This window comes from Panthera tigris, chromosome E1 (genome assembly GCF_018350195.1).
Source record: "Panthera tigris isolate Pti1 chromosome E1, P.tigris_Pti1_mat1.1, whole genome shotgun sequence".
NCBI lineage: Eukaryota > Metazoa > Chordata > Mammalia > Carnivora > Felidae > Panthera > Panthera tigris.
In genome coordinates, this window is record NC_056673.1 from 58,893,664 (window position 1) to 58,918,183 (window position 24,520).

Genomic DNA, 24,520 nt, shown 5'->3' on the forward strand with positions numbered 1-24,520 from the left:
CCTCCAACTCTCCCCTCCCTCTCTCTCCCTCTGCGGTTCCCGCAGACCCGGGCTGCGGCGACGTCCGGAGACCCCGAGCCGCGGCGCCCGGTGGGTCTGTGGCGGGCGGGGAGCGGGGCCCGGGCGGGGTGGGCGAGCTGCGGGGGGACGTGCTGGGGGTCGCTGGGGGAGGCTCGGGGCCCGAGGGTGCGGGCTCCTCTCGCGGGGACCCTTCCCCACCGCGTCCCCACCAGGTCCCCGCCGCCCTCGGCCTTGCTGGAACGGTCAGCCGGCGTGGGGTGCCCACCCTAAGACCCAGCGTCCGGGGCAGGCGGCTTCGAGGGTGGGAGGCGGGGTGCGCCGGGGTCCGGGGGTCAGGGGTGGTCTGAGGCCGGCTCTGCGCGCGGGGAGTGGGGGAGGCGCCAGGTCCCTAGAGGATGCTGCGCATCCGGAATTAATGGAGGGGCCTCGAACGTTCCCCAGAGCCCACTAGAGTCCCTGGAGCTCCTGTAGGGATGCGAATGCCACAGGTGGGGGGTGGGGTGAGGCGCGGCCTCAGGATGCGAGACCCCCACCTCCCGCGCCGCAGTCAGCCGTAGTGGGTGGAGTTCGCCGGCGCTGCGCACTTGGAAAGCCTCGGGGTCCTGGAGGCTGCAGGCCCCCCACCCACGCGCCGCCTGCCAGACGAGGGAGCCCCCGTGGACCCCGCTAGTCCTCGCGCTGCTGCTGTTAAATTCCTTGGCGAGGGAAAAAGAAGAAACAGATTATCCCGGGAGGAGAGACGTGGGGTCTAATTCGCTTTTAGGTCCCTCACCGAAAAACCGTTCATCCCATTCTTTCTGTCGAGGGGCCTTGGAAAGAAAGCAGCTGGCGTTTGGGCAGGTGGGATTCAGGGAGGGTAGCGAGCAGGGGACTGGATGGGGGACTGCATCTTTTGTCGAACCTCTGCGCTGGTTGTTGGGTTCCTTCGAGGCCAGCAAAGGGGCAGATTTAATCCATCTGGTTCAGATCCCCTGGGGGGAGGCCCGTGTGCCCCTCCTGACTGCCCTGGACCCTGCCCTGTTGCTGGATTCTCCCAAGCCTAGACCCTGACTGCTGCTGTGTCATCCCCATGCCCACCCCAGGCATGCCCTCTCCCGTGAAAGCGTTGGGGCAGGCCAGGCCCTCGGGTGCCAGTATGGCCCCACAGGCCCGCTGCTGCTCCCCTGCGGCCCTGCAGAGGCGGCTGCCCATCCTGGCCTGGCTGCCGGACTATTCCATGTCATGGCTGAAGATGGACGCCATCGCCGGACTCTCTGTCGGGCTCACGGTCATCCCGCAGGCGCTGGCCTACGCCGAGGTGGCTGCCCTCCCGCCCCAGGTGAGACGTCTGCCCCCCGCTGCCGCCCCACTCCAGCCTCAGCACCGTCCCGGGGGGCGAGCAGAAATGCGTAGTGTCCCCTCCAGACAGGCACGGCACCAGAACCCCAGCCCCGTGGGGCCCCCCGGAAGGCTTGGCGTGCAGTCTGCAGCATGTGACCGCCTTGGGGCAGACACACGCCCCTGTAACCGCTCTTGCCACACTCGTCACACGCAGGCACTGGACCAGTAGTGCTGGGTTGCCCGAGGGGCCCGGCAGCATGACTCACGAGAACGTTTTCTTAGACTCCTAGACTGAGATAAGGGCTCAGGCCTTTGTACTCCTGTGGGCACCCCACTGGGAAGCAGGTGGAAAAGAGGCCCCGGTCACTGTAGGTCCCCAACCGTGGCTAACGGCGTGAGTGCTTTACCCCGCCTGTGCGCCGGGGTCCCCGCAGGACACAACAGCCACCCGCCACAGATCCTGCGCTTAGACACCTGCCTACGGGACACCGTGGGCATGCTGTGTGCCTCCATGATGCTCAGTGCTGTCTCCCCATCAGTATGGCCTCTACTCTGCCTTCATGGGATGCTTCGTGTATTTCTTCCTGGGCACCTCCCGGGACGTGACCCTGGGCCCGACGGCCATCATGTCCCTCCTGGTCTCCTTCTACACTTTCCACGAGCCTGCCTACGCCGTGCTGCTGGCCTTTCTGTCTGGCTGCATCCAGTTAGCCATGGGCTTCCTGCGCTTGGGTAAGACTCTCGGGCCTCCCTGTCACGGGATACCCAGGCCCCTGCGTCCCGGGGATGCCCTGGCCCTCAGCCAAAATTTCCTTCTTTGCGTCCCAAGGGCTCTTCGTGTGTGTGTGTGTGAGTGAGGGGGGCCCTCTCAGCCCTCTACTATTCTACTTGGAGAAGGGCTCCGGGTCCCAGACCCTAGCCTCCCTTCCCCACTGTCTATACTAGTCCAGACAGGGCATGTGGTCCTTAGCCTTGTTCCACCCAGGCCGCCTGTCCCAGCCCACATCTAGCCACGTCCTCTGGGACTGGGCAGAGCTGGGACCAGCTTAGTGTTCTCTCTCGGCTGGCCAGGCTTCTTGCTGGACTTCATCTCCTGCCCTGTCATCAAAGGTTTCACGTCTGCTGCTACCATCACCATTGGCTTCGGGCAGATCAAGGTAGGCCCACTAGCTGGCTCCCGGGCACCTCGTGGGTAGTGGGACGGGGGCTGGGGTCGATATGTGCGGGCCAGTTGATGGCTTGCTGTTCTGGAGCTCAGAGCACAGGTGCTCCAGCGCATCTCCATCGGTCCCGTGAGCCCCTGGGGAAGATGCTGAGTGACGGTTAGACCGTGCAAGAGGTAACGTGGGCGACTGGTAACAACAGGCTGGTCTTGCTACAGTTTTCTTTTTCTAAATTTCTGTTGACCGTTTTTCTTTGATTTTATTTTTAAAAATTTGGACGCACGTGTATACATTTTTAAAGTTTGTTTTTGAGGGAGCGAGAGAGGGAGAGAATGAGCAGGGGAGGGACAGAGAGAGGGAGAGAGAGGGTCCCAAGCGGTATGCTAAGCAGGCTCCGAGCTGTCCTGCGTAGAGCCTGAAGCGGGGCTCAAACTCACAAACTGAGATCATGATCTGAGCCAAGATAAAGAGTCAGATGTCAGTTGACCAAGCCACCCAGGCACCTCTGTATACTTTTTTTTGGGAGAGAGAAAGAGAGAGAGTGCTTGTGCACCCCTGCACCTTGGGGCTGGGGAGGAGCAGAGGGAGAGGGAGGGACAGAATCCTAAGCAGGCTCCACGCTCAACGCTCAACGTGTGAGCCTGACATGAGGCTAACCAAGACCCTGGGATCACGACCTGAGCCGAAATCAAGAGTCGGACGCTCAGCCGACTGAGCCTCCCAGACGCCCGTTTGGTGCTTTTCAGATGCCATGCTTTAGGACTTTATTTGCTGCCCTTTCACTGGGTTTTAAGTTCCCGAAGGGCGTGTTTTGTTTAGGCCTGGCCCTGAGCTTTGTAAAAAGGAAGTGAGTGCTCAGTGGGGCGACCGGAGTAGAACTGAGACAGGGTGTGGGAATGAAGGCCCGCCCCTGCCTGTGTGTCACCTCCCGGCCTCTCCGGCCTCTCCCATGGCCAGGCTCTGCTCCCGGCTGGCCCAGCGCGTCTCCCTGATGGTGGCAGAGCGGGAGAGTCCGGGACGCGAGGGCGTATGAGCCAGAGCTGACCCTGTTTGTGCTCTTGCTACGTGCCAGACGCTGGGCCAAACCCTCCCTCGTGTTTGATTCTCAGGCTGCTCCTGGGAGGCAGGTCTGTGGTTATCTGCACCAGAGAGGAGACGCTGCTCAGGAAGGTGTGAGTGGGCACGGTTTATGTATTCTGTGCACACGTGTGTCAGGGTGAGCTCGGCAAGTGCTGCTCCTTGGGACAGTGTGTCCTTTATTCTGGAAACACCGTTCTTCTTTTTCAGCGTCAGGATTGTTCTTTTATGGAATTGTAATACAGAGAGGGCAGCTTTTTTTTTTTTTTAATAGTTTATTTATCCTAAGAGAGGGAGGGATTCTCAAGCAGGCTCTGAGCTGTCCGCATGGAGCCCAACTTGAATTCACGAACCGTGAGATCGTGACCTAAGCCGAAGTCAGACACTGAACTGACTGAGCCCTCCAGGCTCCCCTATAGAGGACCGCTTCTTTTTTTTTTTTTTTTTTTTTTTTCAACGTTTTTTATTTATTTTTGGGACAGAGAGAGACAGAGCACGAACGGGGGAGGGGCAGAGAGAGAGGGAGACACAGAATCGGAAACAGGCTCCAGGCTCCGAGCCATCAGCCCAGAGCCCGACGCGGGGCTCGAACTCACGGACCGCGAGATCGTGACCTGGCTGAAGTCGGACGCTTAACCGACTGCGCCACCCAGGCGCCCCGAGGACCGCTTCTTAATGCACTCTTACTTGGCAATCCCAGGTCCCCCAGATCTTTAACGCCTTGACCAGGTTACGACAGCCATTTGAGAGCCCTAAGCTGGGGGCGGGGGAGGGTCAGGAGTAGGGCTCCTCCTGACCTGCCCTGGCTGGGAGCTCCTTGGGCCCCAGAATCCATGTGTCTCCACCCCAGTGTCTGTCCCACCTGGGGCTGTGTGCATGTTTGGGGATCCTTGCAGCCTGACCCTTCTGGGGGTCGCGGCATCAACCTTCTCGCTAATGTTTCCCACCTGGTCTCAAGTGGATAAAGAACTAAGGGGCGCCTGGGTGGCTCGGTCGGTTAAGCGGCCGACTTCGGCTCAGGTCATGATCTCGCGGTCCGCGAGTTCGAGCCCCGCGTCAGGCTCTGTGCTGACAGCCCGGAGCCTGGAGCCTGTTTCAGATTCTGTGTCTCCCTCTCTCTGATCCTCCCCCATTCATGCTCTGTCTCTCTCTGTCTCAAAAATAAAATAAATGTTAAAAAAAAAAAAAGTTAAAAAAAAAAAAAAAGAACTAAAACGCAGGGTAGACGCCTTCTCCCCTCCGAGGACCCTGCCCTCCTGGGTCCCCCAGCATCCTTCCCAGGAGGCCCTCGGAGCCCCCAGGGGCTCTGCCTTTAGCTCCACCTGGCTGTACTTCTGGCAGCAGGTGGGCCTGGCTGGTGGGCCTCCGGGTGAGGGTTGTGGCCTCGGGCCAGTGGCAGGGGGTAGGGATGGGGCACTCGGTGTGAGGGACAGGATGGAGCCAAGGGCAGTGGGGCCTGCAGGGCGGGGTGGGGTGGGCCGGCAGCGACCCCAGACCCTTGACCAGGGCGCACGAAGAGGTCTCCCTGCTTTGAGATCACCCGGACTGGTTTTCCTCACAAGGGAGAATTGTTCACCAAGACGTGTCCTTGATCTCTTTCGCCCAAGGATCACGATCCCCTGCCCCTGGGGGCTTTGGGAATGGGCAGAGGGTCCCCAGAGAGCCTTGGGATGTGCCCCCAGCAAGGGCCCTTGGACTCTGGGTTTACAATGTACTGAGATGCTGCAGGGGAGGGCTTCAGGCCTCACTTTGAGAAGGTTGTCTGATCTGAATCTCCGTTTGAACAGAACCTCCTGGGACTGCAGGGTATCCCCAGACAGTTTTTCCTGCAAGTGTATCACACCTTCCGCAACATCGGAGAGACCAGGTACCTCATGGCCGTGTGGTCCTGCCCGTGTAGGGAAGCCCTTCCTCCCGGAACCCCTCTCCCAGGCCCCACCCCCGGGGGGAACTTACTCCCGACCTCTGGGGCCTGTCCCTTCGAACAGGTCCCAGAGCAGCACCAGCGTCACAGGGGAGGTGGTTAGGAATGCAGACTCGCGGCCATGCGCGGACCTGCTCAAGCAGCCAGCGTTCAGCGGGGGCCCCGGGGGGGTCAGTGTGCACACTGTAGTTTGAGAAGCGCTGTGCGGGACGACCTGAGAGCCGGTCCCGTCCCGTGGCCCTGCACAGAGCCTTGGGTGGTAGGAGTGGGAGGGCCCCCCGCAGAGGAGGGGCAGCGGTCTGTCCAGAGGTTTGTGGTTCAGTGAGGAGAACGCAGGCCACGGGGCAGGCAGACCATGTGGATGTGCCCGAGGGACGGGCGGCAGGCAGCGGGTCATGGGGCTTCTTCAGTCGAAGGGCCTCCCCCAGAGAGCAGGCAGGGTAACGAGACCGATAGGAGAGGATCCCAGATGAGCCGGGAGTCTGGACGTGTCCCTGGCCGGAGGAGCAGTGACCTGGGGGTAGCTGCCCGGTGGGGCCAGTGCTGAGGCCTGGAGGGAGAGGGGGAGACCTGTGACCGACTGTCCTCTCTCCCCTTCGTCTGCTGTGAGGCTCCTCGGGGCTGAACCCACTGGAAGCCAGGGGCTCCCTGGCCCGGGTCATGCAGCCTGTGGGGGTCATCCTCCTGGGGGGGGTGGGAGGGGGGGCAGGAGAATTGGAGACTGACTGGTCAGAGAGCATAAGAGGCGGTCAGGTCTCCCTAGGCAGTTCTTCCTGCAGGTGAACCTCCTAGAACAGTCCAGGCCTCTGCAGCCCACGGAGCTACGTGACTCAAAACGTGAGCTAGTGGCCCCAGTGCCACTGGGATTCGGGCCTCGGCTCCCAGGCCTGCGCTGGCCTGCGTGGTCACTAACTTTTGAACAAAATGTCGAAATAGAGCAGGGGAGCACGTTGCTTAGCAGACAGCGAGAAGAGCATCCGAGAGAGGCGGCTTTCCCGCGGAAGGGGCAACCGAGGGGCAGAGGTGTGTGCCCTGGGCCGGCCTGGGCATGACCGGTGTCTGTCCACAGGGTGGGCGATGCCGTGCTGGGGCTGGTCTGCATGGTGCTGCTGTTGGTGCTGAAGCTGATGCGGAACCACGTGCCCCCCGTCCACCCTGAGATGCCCCCCGGCGTGCGGCTCAGCCACGCGCTGGTCTGGACGGCCACAACAGGTGAGGGGTGTTCCGGCCGAGGAAGTCGTGCAGCCGTCCTGCACACCCAGGGTGAGGGGTGCCCCGTGTGCCCTCCCCGCCCCCAGCCCCGGAGTCCCACCCCGAGGGATTCTCCTGTCTCTGGTCTGGATGTGACTTGAGAGTTGGCTGCATGATGGGGCTCACGTTCCGGGAAGAGGTGTCACCCCCACTTAAGCAGCCAGCACAGCCCAGGCAAGACGCGAGGGGTGGGACGCAAGGTGAACCAGTAGGTGACGCGTGTGGGCCCTGCACGTCGCCATACGCCCGTCCTGCCGTCTTGGTTTGCCGTGGCATCACGTGTTCACGCCCTCCCCACAGTCACTCGAGCCCGTGCTGTTTCCCAGGCGGGAGCGTCAGGGGCCGTGGCTGGGGTAGGGTGCATTCACCCCAGTCACCCAGAGGAGCCAGGTTCACCAACGGTTCTCGCTCTGTCCTAGCTCGCAACGCGCTGGTGGTCTCCTTTGCCGCCCTGGTCGCGTACTCCTTCGAGGTGACTGGATACCAGCCTTTTGTTCTAACTGGACAGACGGCCGAGGGGCTCCCCCCCGTCCGCCTTCCGCCCTTCTCGGTGACCACGGCCAACGGAACAGTTTCCTTCACCGAGATGGTACAGGTGGGTAGAGGCGGGGAGCCAGGCCTCTGGGCTGAGCTGCGGCAGCCTCTGGCCTGGTTCTGTCTGTGCCCTGATGCATCCGCTTCGTAACAAGGAGCTCTGAGCCCCGTTGGGACCCCTGAGTCCTCAGGGCGGAGCGCCTCTGGGTGCAGGGATGGGCACGAAAGAGTTCCAGATGGGGCACGACCTCAAAGGACACCGCCTTTATTTTCCTGCCCTGAGCCCAGAGGAGCGTCTCGCGTCACGGGCGCTGGCAAAGCAGGGGTTCGCTCCGTGTCCTGCTCCGTGCACGTGCCACACGGAGTTGCTTCCTTGCGCGTGTGAGCTTACGGCCCCGCAGCCGAAGGATGGGTCGCTGCCCGCTCAGACCCCTGCTCTCCTTCCTCCGAGGGTCACTCACTGTCCCTGTCTCCTCCCTCAGGACATGGGGGCTGGGCTGGCCGTGGTGCCCCTGATGGGTCTCCTGGAGAGCATCGCGGTGGCCAAGTCCTTTGGTAAGGTGCCCGCCATCCACGCCTCCCTGGTGCTGTCCGGGAGCCTGACTAGCTTGCCTGCTCTTTTCCTTTCGTTCTCTGCTTTGATTTTTCACAGCTTGAGTTTTTTTTGTTTTTTTTTTTTAATTTTTTTTTTTTTAACGTTTATTTATTTTTGAGACAGAGACAGAGCATGAATGGGGGAGGGTCAGAGAGAGGGGGAGACACAGAATCGGAAGCAGGCTCCAGGCTCTGAGCGGTCAGCACAGAGCCCGACGCAGGGCTCGAACTCACGGGCCGCGAGATCATGACCTGAGCCGAAGTCGGACGCTTAACCGACTGAGCCACCCAGGCACCCCTCACAGCTTGCGTTTTTATCCAAGTAGTACATGTTTGTCTTTAAACAAAAATTTGTGGTGAAAGTGGATTTACAATGAAAAACCTCACCCAGTGGTGGCTGCTAACGTCTGGGAGCCTGCTCTCCAGAAAAAGAAGGGCTTGCATTTCCTCTTTGCCTTTTCTTGGACGGAAACGTTCCCCCCACCCACGTGGCTCCCAGCAGAACAGAGTTTGAAGTTCCCATCTTGGGATGAGATTGCGGCAGCCACGCCCCCCATGCGATGGCCACGCCCCCAGGCGGTAGCCACACCCCCAAGTGCACATGCTTTGAAATGAGCTTGTCTTAGGAAAAGGTATGTAGGCAAAGGAGGAGTTTCTGTTTGTTTTTTTTAGGAGTTGTTTTTTTTTTTTTTAATTTTTTTTTTTAACGTTTTTATTTATTTTTGAGACAGGGAGAGACAGAGCATGAACAGGGGAGGGTCAGAGAGAGGGAGACACAGAATCTGAAACAGGCTCCAGGCTCTGAGCTGTCAGCACAGAGCCCGACGCGGGGCTCGAACCCACGGACTGCAAGATCATGACCTGAGCTGAAGTCGGCCGCTCAACCGACTGAGCCACCCAGGCGCCCCAGGAGGAGTTTTAAGTATATCTTTATTTTTAATATAATTTGATGGGAAGTTTTCACCTAATAGATAGTAACGGCTGTGTTTGGTGACAGGTTCCCACAATTCCTAAAAGTTTAACAATGTCAGGTGCCTGGGTGGCTCAGTCGGTTGAGTGCCTGACTCTTGATTTCCGCTCAGGTCATGATCTCATGGTCGTGGGATCGGGCCCTGTGTTGGGTTCCTCACTCAGCATGAAGCCTGCTTAAGATTCTCTTTCTCTCTCTCCCTCTGCCCCTCTCCCTGCTCAGGCTCCCTAGCTCTTTAAAAAAGTAAATAAATAAAAACCATTTATAGAAAAAATTTTAACAATGTGCTCCTTCCGTTGGCTGAGCACACCTGGCCTGTCCCCTCCTTGCCCCCAGGGAGGCCCGGAGACCTTAATCTACTTCAATATCTATTGCCCTCATTCCTCCCTCTGGGCTGAGGCTGCTCCATCCTTCTCGTGTCCCCTCCCTTTGGTCTGCTGGACGTCCAGCTTTGTGTTGTCTGTGTGGGTGGCATTTTCATTTCGTTTTATGACGGTTAGGCTCTCTCCCTGGGGTTTAGGTGGACCCTAAAGATGAAACCCAGGAAAGGTGCCCGTGTCGCTCTGTCTCCATAGATCGGCTCTGGTTATGCCAGGATTTCGTTTCCTCGTGCGAACTGCCAGCAGCCTGACCCTTCTGTCCTTCCGAAGGGAGTCTTGAACTCTCTCTTCCAAATGCCAGTGGTTGCTCGAGGTCATGTTCCGATCAAATCTTTCTTGTACAGCTTTTGTTTTTCTGATTATCTTTTTCTGGCAGGGGAGATTTGGGGGCATTTTGGAGTCTACATCTTAAAGAGTTCATGCCTCTCGCCTCACTTTAAAACTTTGTTTTCTGGGGCGCCTGGGTGGCTCAGTCGGTTAAGCATCCGACTTCGGCTCAGGTCAGGATCTCAGGGTTCTTGAGTTGGAGCCCCTGCATCGGGCTCTGTGCTGACAGCTCAGAGCCTGGAACCTGCTTTGGATTCTGTGTCTCCCTCTCTCTGCCCTTCCCTGCTTGTTCTCTCCCTGTTTTCCTTTGAAGTCAGTTGCTCTCCTGTCCTAACTTGTAAGCTTGTCATCCTCTGAATCGGGGGCTTGGAGAACCCGTGCTGCTGCCCATGGCCTGAGAGTGGCTGTTACATTTTTAAGCATTTGAAAAAAATTTCTAAACAAGTTTAGGATTTCCTGACACACGAAAAGCACGTGAAGTTCATGATCTCAGTATTCGTGTAGCAGAAAGGTGTTACTGGAACGCGGTCCTGCTCACGTGATCGCGGGTTTCCACGGCTGCTACTTCCGGCTGTGACACGCACGGAGTCGTGGTGACAGAGTGTGGCCGGCAGAGCCTAAAATGTTCCCAGCTGGCCCTTCACAGAAATGCGTGCCAGCCGCTGCCTGGGATTCACGGCTGCCGCATGTCCCCCCCACCCCCACCCCATGCCTGCCGACCCGTCTGTCTGCATGGCCTCGTCCGTGCCTTCCGGGTCCTCCCCACTCGTGATCAGACAGGTTTTCGTTTCAGATTTCGCCCTTCTCGTGAGAGCAGCACACGTTGTCGTCGTAGGGCACGCGGGAGGTGCAGACGCGTACAAAGAAGCCGCCCTCGCCACCCCAGTTGGCCGCTGTTCACGTTTTCCCGTCCGTCTTTCTGCCCTTTCTTGGGAGACACGCATACACGCTTGAGCGTATTTGTTTGCATACATGCGTGTGTTTTTTTGCGTGTTTACACGCTTACGTTTACATCACATAGACGTTGCCGTGGGTGGAAGTTGATAATCTGTTTTTTGTCTGACGGACGTTTTCTCAGCGAGGCCGTGTATCTAGTGACTGTTTTTATTCTCTCTCCGTAGCGTCTCAGAATAATTACCACGTTGACGCCAACCAGGAGCTGCTGGCCATCGGTAAGACCCCAGCGGCGGTCTCACTTGGGCTGCTCAGACCGTGGTGATGCGCGTGGCGAGGTGCAAGGAGCAGAGGTGGCCGCGAGTCGGGCCCGTCCCCAGATGGTCCCGTGCGTACTCACGTGGCGTAAGCGGCTGACCTCTGGTGCCACTGACTGGAGCTTATTGAGCACTTGCTGTATACCAGACCCTGAGGTCTGTAGCTCTGCTCCGGGTCAAGGAATGCCAGGAATGTTCCACGTTGGGGGCAGATCGCCGAGGAACGTGGGCTCCGGGTGAGCCTGCTGATGTCCGGGACCCCGTCTGCCCTCGCCCTCTCCCCGTGACCCCCCTGCAGGCCGGGCAGGCAGGTCAGCGAAGACTCGGGTAGGCCCCGCTGTTGGGTGGGTCTGTGCCAGGTGTCCTGGCTTTTTGTTTACTTTCCACAAATCTGGCCTCTCTGGGGATTCATTTTTTTTTTTTTAACGTTTATTTATTTTTGAGACAGAGAAAGACAGAGCATGAACGGGGGAGGGGCAGAGAGAGAGGGAGACACAGAATCGGAAGCAGGCTCCAGGCTCTGAGCCGTCAGCCCAGAGCCCGACGCGGGGCTCGAACTCACGGACCGCGAGATCATGACCTGAGCCGAAGTCGGGACGCTTAACCGACTGAGCCACCCAGGCGCCCCTCTGGGGATTCATTTGGAGGGCATGACCCGCATCTTAAATTGAGTTCTCACGACTGTTTTTCATTTGCGGACACCAGGCTCTTCTGCCTTTGCTTTCTGCCGCTTGTGAGGTAGGCAGGGGTCTGACCTGGCGGTGCCAGTAGGTGCCTTCCCGGGGGAGTCCACAGGAGCCCCCCATCCCCGCCCCCTGCCCTGCTGCTTCCCTGCATGGCGGCGTTTTGGGCTCGAGCCACTGAGTTTCCTGACAGCACAGGGCATGGGGCCCCAGGATGGGTCACAGAGACTTTGGGGGGCTCCTCTCTGAGCTCGTGGCGGACGGGCGCCGCAGAACGCCCACACCACGCGGTCAGGTCTCTGACCGGAGTCTCCGGGGCCATCGCGAAGAGTCAGGGTGACCGCGTGTGGTCAGCACACGGCCTCTGCTACCTCCACCGATGTCTGGCCCTGCTCTCGGGGCACGTGCTGGGCTGTGGGACCCAGGAGGGCCTGGTTCTGAGCGGGCCCCACCCTGAGCTGTCTCAAGAGTGGGTACCTGAACCTGTGAGCCCATTGTGGCGTTATGGACCGTGCGGGACTGCGGTCTTTGGGAAGGCCCTGGGCGAGCCACATGCTGGCAGGGCCGCCCGTGATAAACGTGGGCTAATTAGTTATCTCCGTTCGTAGGTCCCGGCCAGGGTCTCAGGTGTGGGTGAGCCAGCGTCACGGGAGTGGGGCACTTACTAGCCATGACCTTGTGTACTAGCTGGTCGTCTCACGAAGGGAGTGTGGGTTTGAGGAAGGAGGGGGATAGCTGACCTCCGGGCTGGTGGGCCTTCTGGGCCCTGTTACACATGGAAAAAGGCATGTTTAGTTCACCGGGGCAAGGCTGGGGCCAGAGTTACTTTAAAGTTAGGGTCAACCCCAGTGAACTCGGCAAAGATCACGATTTGTGTTTCCTTCCCTGTGACAGACACCTGGACGCTCGTAGCACGCCCCTGGGTGATTCCTCCCACCTTCCCCTCTTCCTGTTTCCTTCCTGGTCTCCGGCCTCCGTTTCATCAGCATGTCCCGTGTGTTTGTATCATTTTTTTTTTTTTTTTTCAACGTTTTTTATTTATTTTTGGGACAGAGAGAGACAGAGCATGAACGGGGGAGGGTCAGAGAGAGAGGGAGACACAGACTCGGAAACAGGCTCCGAGCCGTCGGCCCAGAGCCTGGCCCAGAGCCCGACGCGGGGCTCGAACTCACGGACCGCGAGATCGTGACCTGGCTGAAGTCGGACGCTTAACCGACTGCGCCACCCAGGCGCCCCGTGTTTGTATCATTTTATGTCCCGCTCCCCCCGGATCAACCTCTTGCTTCCGTTTCCTCCCCAGGCCTGACCAACGTGCTGGGCTCCCTCGTCTCCTCCTACCCGGTCACAGGCAGCTTTGGGCGGTGAGTGACCACGTCCTTCCCTGTGCCTTGGGTGGGGGAGCAGCTGGAAGAGGCTGCTGGGCCCCTGCCCGCATCTCGATGCCCCTCTGTTCTCCTCCGGGGCAGAAGTCTGCCTGTGGCGGCCGCACCCCTGCATCAGCGGCATCCGTGGGAGGCAGGACCCGGGCTCACTCTGCCGCCCTTCACCATCTCACCTGTTTTCCCTGGTCGCCGGTGCCGCGGTTTACTCCTAACACGTCCCCAGCACGCGGCAGGGCTCCCCGCATCTCCTGCCGGAGCGCATTCCGGAAGGGGACGGGAAGCATCGTGCTCCGTGTGGAGAAACGGGTGTGGGTTACGCACAGCCTCCACACGTGCTGGCACCAACCCCCCCGCCCCCCGGAAGGCCAGAGGGCAGGGCAGAGAGTGACCTTGCTGGGGGGGGAGAAGTGGGGGCATTGGCCAGCAGCACCTGCGTCCCCAGAACCGCTGGCCCGACCCCGTCTGAGTACTGGACCTCCGCAACACCCCCAAACCCCCGCGTCCGAGGGGCCGCGGGGCCCACTCCGTGTCCTCGCCTGCAAATAGGAATCACAACGGGCCCGCGTCAGAGTTACCGGAGGTTGAACGAGAGCGCGTAGAACGAAGCCAGCAGCCTGCGGGCCCTGGGCTGGTTTGTGAAATAAACCCTCCGTGTGTCCTCAGTCTAACCTTCCACCAGCTCTTGTAGCGTGACCTGTCCATCAAGGTCGCAGGTCTCGTGCCCCCGTCCGGCGCAGTACCTTGCGTATAACGGGTACCAGAAAAATCAGTGAGTGCTTGAGGAATGAAGTTTCTGCCCAGCTCTGGAAAAGCGGAAGACGACTTAGGCTCTCTGTGGACACGTACAGACGGACTGGCATATCCAGAGGGCATGCAGGCGGGCACAGGTCACCGTCAGGGTGATCGGGAGCCGAAACCGGGTTCTACCTTTGTGGTGCTCGCGGTGGCAGAGGAAAATGTGGGCCGGGGTCGAGTTCTTGGGCAGAGAAGGCTTTTCCGGGGTTACGGGACCGGATGCAGTTTTCCAAACAGGCGACGGGAAAAAGGGAAGTCGAAAACAGCGAGGTTGACTTCCAGTCCCCTGGGAGGAGCCTCACCGTCAGCCCGTGGCGGTTCTCTCTCCAGGCCTGTCTGTCCACGTGTGCGCGTGCATGTGGGAGACGAGTGTGTGGGGAGAGGGACGTCCCCCACTCGATAGTGTCACCGGCATGTCTGCGTATCCGTGAACACAGTGACATTTTTGCTAGCGCTGCCGTGACAAAATGCCACAGGCTGGGGACAGGCAGGGTTGGCTGCTCCTCAGTGTCCCCGCTTAGACGCCAGTGTCCGCGGGGCCCCGACATCCCCTTCCAGGCGCTCCGGTCCCAGGGGCCAGCCTCCCCTGCCGGTCCAGGGCCCCTCAGCCACCAGGGGCGTCTGTGTTTCCTTCCAGGACGGCTGTGAACGCGCAGTCGGGGGTGTGCACCCCAGCAGGGGGCCTGGTGACAGGTGAGCAACCCCCCCCCCCCCCCCAAGCCCGGAACACGTGCGGGGCGGGGCTGGTGGTCACATGACGCCCTGCGCCCCCACCCCGCAGGAGTGCTGGTGCTGCTGTCGCTGGACTACCTGACCTCGCTGTTCTACTATATCCCCAAGTCCGCCCTGGCCGCCGTCATCATCATGGCCGTGGCTCCGCTGTTCGACGCCGGGATCTTCGGGACGCTCTGGCGCGTGAAGAGTACGTGTGTGCTCGCCGGTCACGCGCACGTATTCTGGATCCTCCCCCCACCGTCTTCCGGGACCCACGGGGCACGGTTGCAGCCGGGGGTTACCGTTGTCCCGGGAGGTGGCCCTGCTGGCCGTGGGTCAGGAGGGTTAAGGGTGCCCCAGACCCGCTCCGTGCAGTGCGGAGTGAGTCTGCAGCCCGCAGACACCCCTGCTGCCCTCCCCCCGCCCCTGCTCCCCCTCCTCTCTCCTCCATCCTTCCTCCTCTCCCCCTCCTCGCCTCCTCTCCGTCCTTCCTTCTCCTCTCTCTTCTTCCCCTCTCCCCTCCTTCTCCCCCTCTTCCCCTCCCTCCTTCCCCTTCTCCTCTCCTCTCCATCCCTCCTCCCCTCCCCTCCTCCCCTCCCCTTCATCCTTCCTTCTCCTCCTCCCCTTCCCCCTCATTTCCTCATGGATTCTCCCCTCCATCCCATCTTCTCCCTCCTCCCCTTCCCTCTTCCCCTCCCTTTCATCCCTCCTTCCCTCCTTCTCCTCCTCTCTTCTTCCCCTCCCCCTCCTCCCCCTCCTCCCCTTCCCTCTCATTCCCTCATCTATTTTCCCCTCCCCTCCATCCCTCCTTCTCCCCTCCTCCCCTCCCCTCCATCCTTCCTCCTTCTCTCTCTTCTTCTCCTCCCTGCTCCTTCTCCCCCTCCTCCCCTCCCCTCCGTCCTCTTCTCCTCTCCCCTCCATCCCTGCTTCTCCCCTCCTCCCCTCCCCTTCATCCCTCCTCCTCTCCATCCCTTCTTTTCTCCTCCTCCCCTCCATTTCTCCTTCTCCTCCTCTCTTTTTCCCCTTCCCCTTCCCCCTCCTCCCCTTCCCCCTCATTCCCTCATCTTCCCCTCTTCTCTATCCCTCCTTCTTTCCCCTGCTTCTCTCTCCTACTCCCTTTCCCCTTCATCTCTCCTTTCTCTTCTCCTCCTCCCCTTGTTCCTCTTTTTTTTACCCCTCCTCCCTCCTCTCCACCCCTCCTTTTTCTCCTCTTTTCCCCTTTCTCTCCCCCTCCTTCTGTCCCTCCTCCCCCTTTCTCCTCTCCACCCCCCCCTCCTCCCCTTTCCCAGCCTCAAGCCTGGCCTGGCTGGGGAGAGATGAGAGGCCTCAGGGTGACCCCAGCGGCCTGACTCCTCTCGGGACTCCCTGGAGCCTGCAGTGCCTTTGACGGAACTCCCGTTCTCGTGTTTGTTTCACTGGCTGAAGCAGTGGAGGGATTTACGGGGCTTACCTGGTTCCTCCCGTCTGCCCCCGAGAGGCATTGGTGATTTCTTCATGTGCCACACGTGCCAGCTCCCTGCTGTGTCGCTGCCGCTCTCTTTGGGACAGCCCTGAGATGCGTGGGCACCTGTGTGGGCCCGGCAGGTGCTCTCCGCCCCCACGGAAGCCCAGGGAGGATGGGGCCTCCCCTGAGTGACACATGTCAGGGTCGAATCCTAGGCTGACCCCCGAGCCCTCCCGCCTGCCCTAGGACCCTTCCTCCCGTGGCTCAGAGGAGTCACGCATGTTGCCCAAGGACCCACCAGGTCCCTTCCTCAGGCCCCCGACAGGTGCCCACGGTTGACCTCCTCCCTGAGGGCAGGGGCCCTGGGCCTGGCTGTCAGGTCTTAGTGGCCCCTCAGCCAGGCAGGGAGGGCTTTCTTGCCCCTGACACGTCTCGGCCAGCATGGCCGTGGCCCATGTCAGCCCCTGAGGCCCCAGATGGAGGTCTCTCTGGGGCTCGGATTCGCTGGAGCCCAGCTTATCCTGAGGGGGCCACCCCTCAGTTGGACTCCTCTCTTCCAGGGCTGGACCTGCTGCCCCTCTGCGTGACATTCCTGCTCTGCTTCTGGGAGGTCCAGTATGGCATCCTGGCCGGGACCCTGGTGTCCGCTCTGATCCTCCTGCACTCTGTGGCCAGACCCAAGATACAGGTACCGGCCCATCTGTTCTCCCCGAGCCGGGGGTCTGCTGGCCTCAGGGGCCTGGTGGGGTGACGCGTGCCCTGGGCGGTACCCCTTGGCTCAACTGTCGCACGCCTCCTCGGTGCGACTCTGGCCCGTGGCACCACCCAGTGACCGTGCACACAGTGGACGGGTGTCAGCCTCCTGCCGTGGACCACAGAGCTCTCCCGCTGCACGTGAGGCTGCGGACAGGCGTGAGGGCCCATCAGCTGTGCTCCCCCCGCTCTGTTCTGTCAGCCTGGGTTGGGGCCTCCTGCTGGAGGGGCCACCCTCTCAGAACTGCTTGCCTCTGGGACCCACTGGCTGTCCCCTGCTCTGTCCCCAGGTGTCGGAGGGGCCGGTGCTGGTCCTGCAGCCGGCCAGCGGTCTGCACTTCCCGGCCATCGAGGCCCTCCGGGAGGCGATACTGAGTCGGACTCTGGAAGGTGCGTGGGCTGGGGCCCCCCAACTCCCTGCCACCTTCTCTGTACCCCCGTCTGCTCCCACGGGACCCTGAGTCCCTGTCCTCAGCAGCCAGGGAGCTCACCCACTCAGGCCCAGGAGGTCTCGGGGCGTCTCGGGGCATCCGGTGGGTGCCTGCCGTCTGCACACAGCAGGAGGGGCTGTTCCCCAACGTTTGTTCCTAAAGACCGTCCTTTGTTCCCGGGAGTTGGTGTTCGGGGAATAAAAGGGGCCCGTTCCTCCTCTGAAGGGGGTCGCTGCTGCTGTCTCCAGATGGCTGTGATCACAGGTCCTGCGGACCCCACCCCCACCCTCCCTGCTGGGGCCGGACCCCTCCGTGGCCTCGCTCTGGCCCCTGACCCGCCGGCCCCTGTCTCCACAGCGTCCCCCCCACGCTGCGCGGTGCTGGACTGTACCCACGTCTGCAGCATTGACTACACCGTGGTGCTGGGGCTCGGGGACCTCCTGGGAGACTTCCACAGGCACGGCGTCACCCTCGCCTTCGTCGGCCTGCAGGTGGGTGTCGCGACGGGCGACCCTTTTCGCCCTCAGACCTGCCCGTGAGGTCGGCGTTGTTCCCGTCCCCACATGAGGACAAGGGCACCGAGGCCCCATGAGGCTGAGTAAGCCGCCCAAAGCCACACAGCGAGGACGGCGGCCCCTGCTCCCTGACCCGGGCACCTGGCTCCGAAGCCTGCTGACAACGGTCACGTTCCTCGTCCTGTCTGCAGAGAGCTCGTTTTTGTGTCCTCCTTAGAACGTCAACTTCTAAATACTCCTCTTCTAGCGTAGCCAGGAGGCCCAGTTTCTTCCCTCCGTTTTCCTGGGTAGAGGCGGAGTTGTAACTGCTTGGTCGCTCTGGGGGAAGCAGTGACCTGGCCGGTGGCCCTGGACCTGGGGGCCCGCCCCAGACCGCGCGTGCCCACGTGTTGAGACAGGAGCATCCCTGCCCAGAATTAAAGTCTGCCTGCCCTGCAGGTTCCCGTTCTCCGCGCCCTGCTGTCCGCTGACCTGAAGGGTATACAATACTTCTCCACACTGGAAGAGGCAGGTGGGTACGGCGGGGTCATCTGAGAGCGAGCCACGTCAGCCGCACGTGCCCGTGGCCCCGGGTGGCAGGACGGCAAGACAGAAACTCTGGAATCGGAGGGTCGGACGCACAGGTCCAGGAGTGGGGAGCGTGGGCACAGTGGGTGAGGCAGAGGCCACAGAATCGGGGGGCCCTCTTGTTCTGGGGGTTTATTTGGGGGGGATGTTTTTATTTAAGGTACCGTATAGGTTCAGTGAACGCACAGATCTTAAGCGTGCACCTCGAGTTCTGACAGGTGGGTACAGCCAGGTGTCCGCAGTGGAGATGGAACATTTCCATCATTCCAGAAGGTTTCCTCATCCCCTCTTCATGACCCCCCGCCAGGGTTAGCCACTGTTCTCATTTCTTCCACCGTAGGTCAGCTTTGCCTGTTGTAGAACTTGACGTAAAGGGGATCGCAAAGGTTCTTTTCGTGTCCGATTTCTTCGGCTCAGCGTGGTGTCTGAGATCCATCCACGTTGTTGCTGGAAACGGCCGACCCACAGGAGACAGAGGGACAGCTGTGGCCCGGCCCTGCCAGGGGACCGCCCGGCACTGAGGAAGGGTTATCGGGGCTTGGAAAGCAATGAGGCTCTGATCAGGGACGTAGCTGGAAGCCTGCCTGGGGTTGGGGGTGCCGGCCGGGGGGACCCCCAGCTCCCTGTGCACCGGGACCCGGAAGTGCCAGCCTCGAATCCCATTCTGTGAAGTGAACCTTCCCCGCTTCTGCTTTTTTAATGCTTGCAAACCTTGTGTCTTCTGCAGAGAAATACTTGAGTCAGGAACCGGGGACCCAGCCCTACAACATCAGCGAAGATTCTGTTCCGGAACACAAGGTCGCCCTGTTGAAGGCCTGATTGGGGCACCGACGGGCACCTGACGCTCGGGGCGTCTCGCAGAAGGTTCCTGATGCCAGGATTCCGGATGCCACCCGATAAACACGCTGAGCTGAGGGCTCTGAGCAGGTGACCCTGGAAGGAGGAGGGAAAACCACACACCAGGATCCGCAGGTGGGACTCTCACTGCCTTTATTTGGGGTGACTGAAAATTTATCTCCCTTCTGATTCCTGTGCACGCACGTTTTTCTGAGGAGTGGTTTGAAGACAGCCTTCTAGAATGACGGACCATGTGAGAAAGAAGGGACGGGATTTCCACCTGGTCCAGGGGAGGGGTCTCCACGCCCCAGCACCTTCCTGGTTACAGGGGACGTTGGGAGTGGGCAGCTCGGAGGTGGGTTCGAGCCTTGGTGGCGGCATCCGTATTTGTCGTCGGGGAGAAAGCCAAGGTGTGCCAAATGATTTCAAAGTGTCTTGTTAAAAATAATTTTGTTGTTGTTGTTGTTTTAAATTAAAAACGTAGCAGCTTTGGTGTTTTTGTAAAAATCGGAAACGCTTCTTGTAAAAGCTGCAGGAGACCGTCTCCTGCAGCCACTTTGGCGGTAGTCCAGACCCCATCCCTGCAGCGTGCGTACGGCTCCGTACGTCAGCATGTGGCTGCGTGCGTTTACGGTCGTGCGCGGACGGGGTCCTTTCATATGTGGTGCTCTGTGACCCGTACCTTTGTGCAGTCCTTGCTGTGAACGACGCGTTGTGATAATAAACAGAACCGTGATTTGCCGTGGCTCTGTCGTATTTTATTCTGTGTCTGTGTCACAACGGACTCCTGAGCCTCTACACGTGACCTCTGCCTGTCCCGCCTGTGCACGCGCCTTTCCACCCCTGCTGTCACAGCCGAGGAAGCCTGTGCTCCCGGAACTTCTTAGAGAAAGGACTCACTGGGCAGATAGACCCCCTGGAGCTCACCGGTGGTCCCACCAAGACACATTCTGGCCCAGCGGCCTGGGCCCCGGTCTCGCGATGTTTCTCCCTCCAGGCCCCGAGCGTACCCCGTCCCTGAATCTGCATTTCCTTTCCTTGAGGAGCCTCTCCATCTGCACAGACGAGCATGTCCTCGAGCCCTGTCTGCCTGGCCGCCGCTGCCCAGGGCCCTGGGGGACGGCAGTCCAGTTGTCCCCAGCCCACACACCAAGCACACCCCTTCTTGAACCAGGAGACTGGCCACCCGTCTGCTCTGGCGGCCCTACCCGCCTGTGAGCCTGGAGGACGGCTTCCCAGAATCTTCTTCCGGGGCGCAGATGCAGGGATGGGCATCGCAGCCCGGTTGGCAGTTGTAGAGAATGAAGGCCAGCTAAGCGTCTCCGTTTGGGAATGTCGTGACCGCGAAGCACATGAGCTGCAGGGCTGTGTGGCTGAGGGACGAGGCACCCCCGCGCCCCTGCACACGGGTGTTGTTGAAGGGACAGTTGCAGAACGACGTTCATCTCAAGAGACCATTTGCGGGGGCGCCTGGGGGGCTTGGTCGCTTGAGCATCTGACTCTCGATCTCAGCTCAGGTCACGATGTCACGGTTCATGAGTTCGAGCCCCGCGTTGGGCTCTGTGCTGTCAGCGTGGATCCTGCTTGGGACTCTCTCTCTTCCTCTCTCCCTGCCCCTCCCCGCCTCGTGTGTGTGCACGCACGCATGCGGTCTTCTCTCCCTGTTAAGATCGAAAAACTTAAGTTAAACGATGGTATTTTAATTTTATATCAATATAGTATGTAACAATGAAGTTACAAATTTACTGAGTTTAAAATTCATAACTTATTTACGAGCTTATTAAGTTTATAATTGATTTCTAATTAGAGCTTATGTTAAATTAAAGAGAAAGGACTGGTCTGGTCAACTGCATGGAAAGAGTTGGGAATTGGGTGCCGGAAGATGCGGGGCTGGGCCCCACCATCCCTCGCCAGCAGGTAAGCCCCCTCGGGGCCTTGGCCTACGCCCCGGGCCCATGGGACTGTGTCCACGACAGCACTGGCTGGAATGCTGCCTTCAGCAGGCTGACAAGGTCACGGCGCCACCCAACACCGTGGCCGTTAGGCAGTGGTGGGTGTCGTACGTGGATTGGCAGCACGAGACTCCCGGTGCCCCAAGCGCGCGACTTTATTGGGAAAGAGGATCGTTAACAGGTGTAATGAGCTGAGACGAGTCCATACTGGATCAGGATGGGCCCTAACCTTTTCGCTCAGTGCTTAGGAAATGAGCTTGGGTGCGGACACGCCCCCAGGAAGAAGCAGCCGGCAGAAGTCGGGTGATGCTTCTACAAGCGGAGGAACAGCACAGACGGTCAGCTTGCCGCAGGGAACGCATTCCGCCTCTGCCTCGGAAGGAAGCAGGCCCGCTGGCCCCCGGATCCTGGACCTGGGGGGGCTCCGCCTGGGCCATGCTGCTTTGTTACAGCCGCCCTGACCGAGCAGCGAGATCTTCAGTGCTGGCTCCTACAAGTCTCCCCCCCGCTTCCTGGCTGGCTGGGGGTCCCCTCCGTGCCACCCAGCCATGGGTGCCCCGGGAAGCCACAGCCTGAGAATGGCAGAGAGCGGGTCACCTGCGGAGCACACGCCCACCGGTGCCGCCCGCCTGTCACAGCAGCTCGGAGCCCTGGAGACGCAGCGAACGGTGACGTAGGACCCCACCGTCGAGGGAAGCACAACCTGTGCCACAGACGTGAGCCACGCGTGCCGTTTTAACACTGCCAGTGGCCCTGCCGAACGAGCAAAAGGTAACGGGTGATATTAACGTATTATCATCCGAAATGCTACCCTTTCCACCTGTGATCTACACGCGACTCACCGACGAGACTCTTGACGTGAGTTTTCTCGTACGAGATCCTCGAGGCCCAACGCGGATTGTACGCTCACGGCACGTCCCCGTTCAGACGAGCCACGCTTTGAGCTTTGTGCCCTGTGTGTCGTGTGGCTGCCGTGTCGGAGAACCCAGGTTTGAGACGTCCGCGTCCCAGGCGGTCAGGAGGCCCATGAGCTCAGAGCTCGTGTGTTTGCCTCCGCCCCCGGAGGTCGTTGGAAGAAACCGAAACAGTGGCAACGGAGGAGGCGGCGTGGCGTGGCCGGCTTGCAGAGAGCTGTTCTGAGGCCAGGTCCCGATTTCTCGCCGCGTGACGTTGGGGAAAATTGTCTGAAGTCTCCGAGACGTCATTTCTACGCCCCCCACAGGACCGCTGCAGGGATTTAATTGAAGAGCAGGGTGAAGGCCTGGCGTGCGTCACGCACGCGAGTAGCCGCTGCTGCTCAGGACCGGACCTCCTGGTGTTATTTCGTGTCCTGTTCTCCCCTCCCCGCCACAAACCGAACGCCTTCCTTGATAAGCACGTCTGAGGGGCAGTCCCCGACAGGAGGTACAGGAGACGGTTTGCGGCAGGACTCTGGATGGGGGGGGGGGGGGGGAGGGCGGAGGGGAGGGCGGGAGGGAAGCGTGTGGGCCCAGGCTCCCGCCCCGGGGGAAGTGAGTCGGGGCCGGGTCCCCTGTGTCTGCTGCCTCAGGCCTCCTCTGTGGTCTGAAGCCACCGTGGAACAGGGTCCCCAGGGCCGCCAGGCTCAGTGGCCAAGTCCCTGCAGGCCCCACCCCCAGCGAAGCCTCCCCGTGGGTCAGGGTGCTCTGCTTGCTAACATGGGGAGCGGTGGGTGTCCCCGTTAGGGGGGCAGGAACTCCCTCTTCACTAGAAAGTCTGCCCGGAGCTGGGCTTCCCTGGGCGGACAGCAAGCCTTTTTCTGACTGAAATGTGATTATCCGTATAAAACCTCTTCTGGGGCGCCTTGGGGGCTCAGTCGGCTCAGCGTCCGACTTCAACTCAGGTCATGATCTCAGCATTCCTGGTTCCCGAGTTCGAGCCCCGCGTCGGGCTCTGTGCTGACAGCTCAGAGCCTGGAGCCTGCTTCTGATTCTGTGTCTCCCCCTCTCCCTGCCCCTCCCCTGCTCGTGCTCTGTGTCTCTCTCTCTCAAAAATAAATGTTAAAAAATAATAAAATTTAAAAAATAAAAATTAAATCTCTCTGTGTAGATCTAACTATCCTTTGTAAATTCAGCTACTGATGCTGGCAGAGAACCTGTCCCCCTCCCTCCAGCTTTAAGATAAAAAAAAAAAATTTATTTTTGTTTAATGCTTATTTTTGAGAGAGAAAGACAGAGACAGCAAGGGAGGGGCAGAGAGAGAGGGAGACACAGAATCCAAAGCAGGCTCCAGGCTCCGAGCTGTCAGCACAGAGCCCAACGCGGGGCTCGAACCCCTGAACCGTGAGATCATGACCTGAGCTGAAGTCGGATGCCCAACCGACTGAGCCACCCAGGCGCCCCTAAAATAATTTTAATCCTGTGGAAGGACCCACGTTTATTATCCAAACCACAGGAACCTTTGGCTGTGCCAGATGGCTGCACCCTTTCAGAGGAGTTTGGGCAAAGCCCAGGAGCTGGTTCCTGTAATAGGTTGAATTGTGTCCCCTGAAAAGAGTTAATTCTTGACCCTAGATGCCTGTGACTGTGACCTTATTTGGAAACAGGGTCTCTGAGGACATAATTAAGTGTGTTGAGAGGAGGTCATACTGGGTTAGGGTGGCCCTAAATCTGATGGCTGGCGTCCTTCGAGGGGATGGGGACACATGCGAGGAGAATGCTGTCCAGGAGCCACCAAGTCACTCGGTCACCTTCTTCTCAATTCTGTGGCCCCTGCCCCCTAAACAAACAGGGAACCATCGCCTTTCCCTGAGGGCCACTCTTCTTGTCTGTTCAGGGCCTACAGCCCACGTCTGGGGCTCAGAATGGAGGATGTTTCTGGCCCCCGCTGTTTTAACCTGGGGGCCTTCTGACACCAGGTAGCTTTTACTGCATGGGGTCAAGAGCACGATCCCTAGTCAAGAATATCGAGGCCCAGAAAACTGGCTCCCAGCAGCCGAACCCCACCCGACCAACCTGCACCCCAGAGCCTGTTAACGAGCAGCTTAACGACCGGGTCTGTCACTCAGATAGACGTGTTGTCTTTCCACGGGGAAAACCGGCGCCGAAGATGCGATCTGAAGGCAGGCCGGTTGTCAGACACAATCAAAGCCGGGAACTACAGGGCCCCTCGCTTGGCACGGTTTTCATTTGCACAGCCCTGGGATAAGTGAGAGCGTTTTGTTCAGCCCTGCCTGCTCACACAAGCTGTGCTTTCAGATGGCTGGAGGCTCCGATCCGGACCAGGGCCACAGGCAGGACCGTGGGCAGTGGCAGAACCGCTTCTCCTCATAAGGCCCCCTCTTCTCGGCCCCTCCCTGCCGCTTCCCGCACTTACTCTCCCTGCAAAGTTTGCCGCCCGCCCCCTGCTGGCTGCCCTGTAGCAGGAGAACATCCTTCCTGCCGGTGAGCCCACGACTATCCATCCACGCAGGGGAGAAACAAGACTGGCCGACAAAGGGTGTTTGGGTCCAACTGAATCCATGCCACAAACTCTGGTGGTTGCAATATCAAGACCAAAGACATTTCAAATGATCCAACGTCCACGGGATCTGGAAGATCTAAGCCGGGTTTGGCCAGGTGGACCACGTGGCCGAGTCAACGGGGTCCTCGGCTGAGGTCATGCAGCTGACCGCGGGCATAACGACCAGACAGGCTTTCCCGCAGCAGATCCCCCACA

General features: G+C 59.9%; 1 protein-coding gene across 3 annotated transcripts; it reads left to right on the forward strand.

Moving 5' to 3' along the window:
* Window positions 1-24: 24 nt before the first annotated feature.
* SLC26A11 (solute carrier family 26 member 11) lies at window positions 25-19,638 on the forward strand. Of its 3 annotated transcripts, none has more exons than XM_042966989.1 (17): window positions 25-90; window positions 1,104-1,339; window positions 1,881-2,073; window positions 2,413-2,498; window positions 5,369-5,448; window positions 6,575-6,717; window positions 7,176-7,351; window positions 7,773-7,845; window positions 10,683-10,733; window positions 12,756-12,816; window positions 14,270-14,325; window positions 14,414-14,554; window positions 16,351-16,478; window positions 16,834-16,933; window positions 17,332-17,465; window positions 17,928-18,000; window positions 18,784-19,638. In XM_042966989.1, exons 2-17 carry the CDS (start codon window positions 1,106-1,108, stop codon window positions 18,873-18,875), a joined length of 1,821 nt encoding a protein of 606 aa, XP_042822923.1. In that variant the 5' UTR covers window positions 25-90; window positions 1,104-1,105; the 3' UTR covers window positions 18,876-19,638. The 3 variants fall into 3 exon arrangements, with proteins under 3 accessions (XP_042822923.1, XP_042822924.1, XP_042822922.1); XM_042966990.1 differs by lacking the exon at window positions 25-90 and adding an exon at window positions 392-861; XM_042966988.1 differs by lacking the exon at window positions 25-90 and having other exon boundaries at window positions 875-1,339.
* The last annotated feature ends 4,882 nt before the right edge of the window (window positions 19,639-24,520 follow it).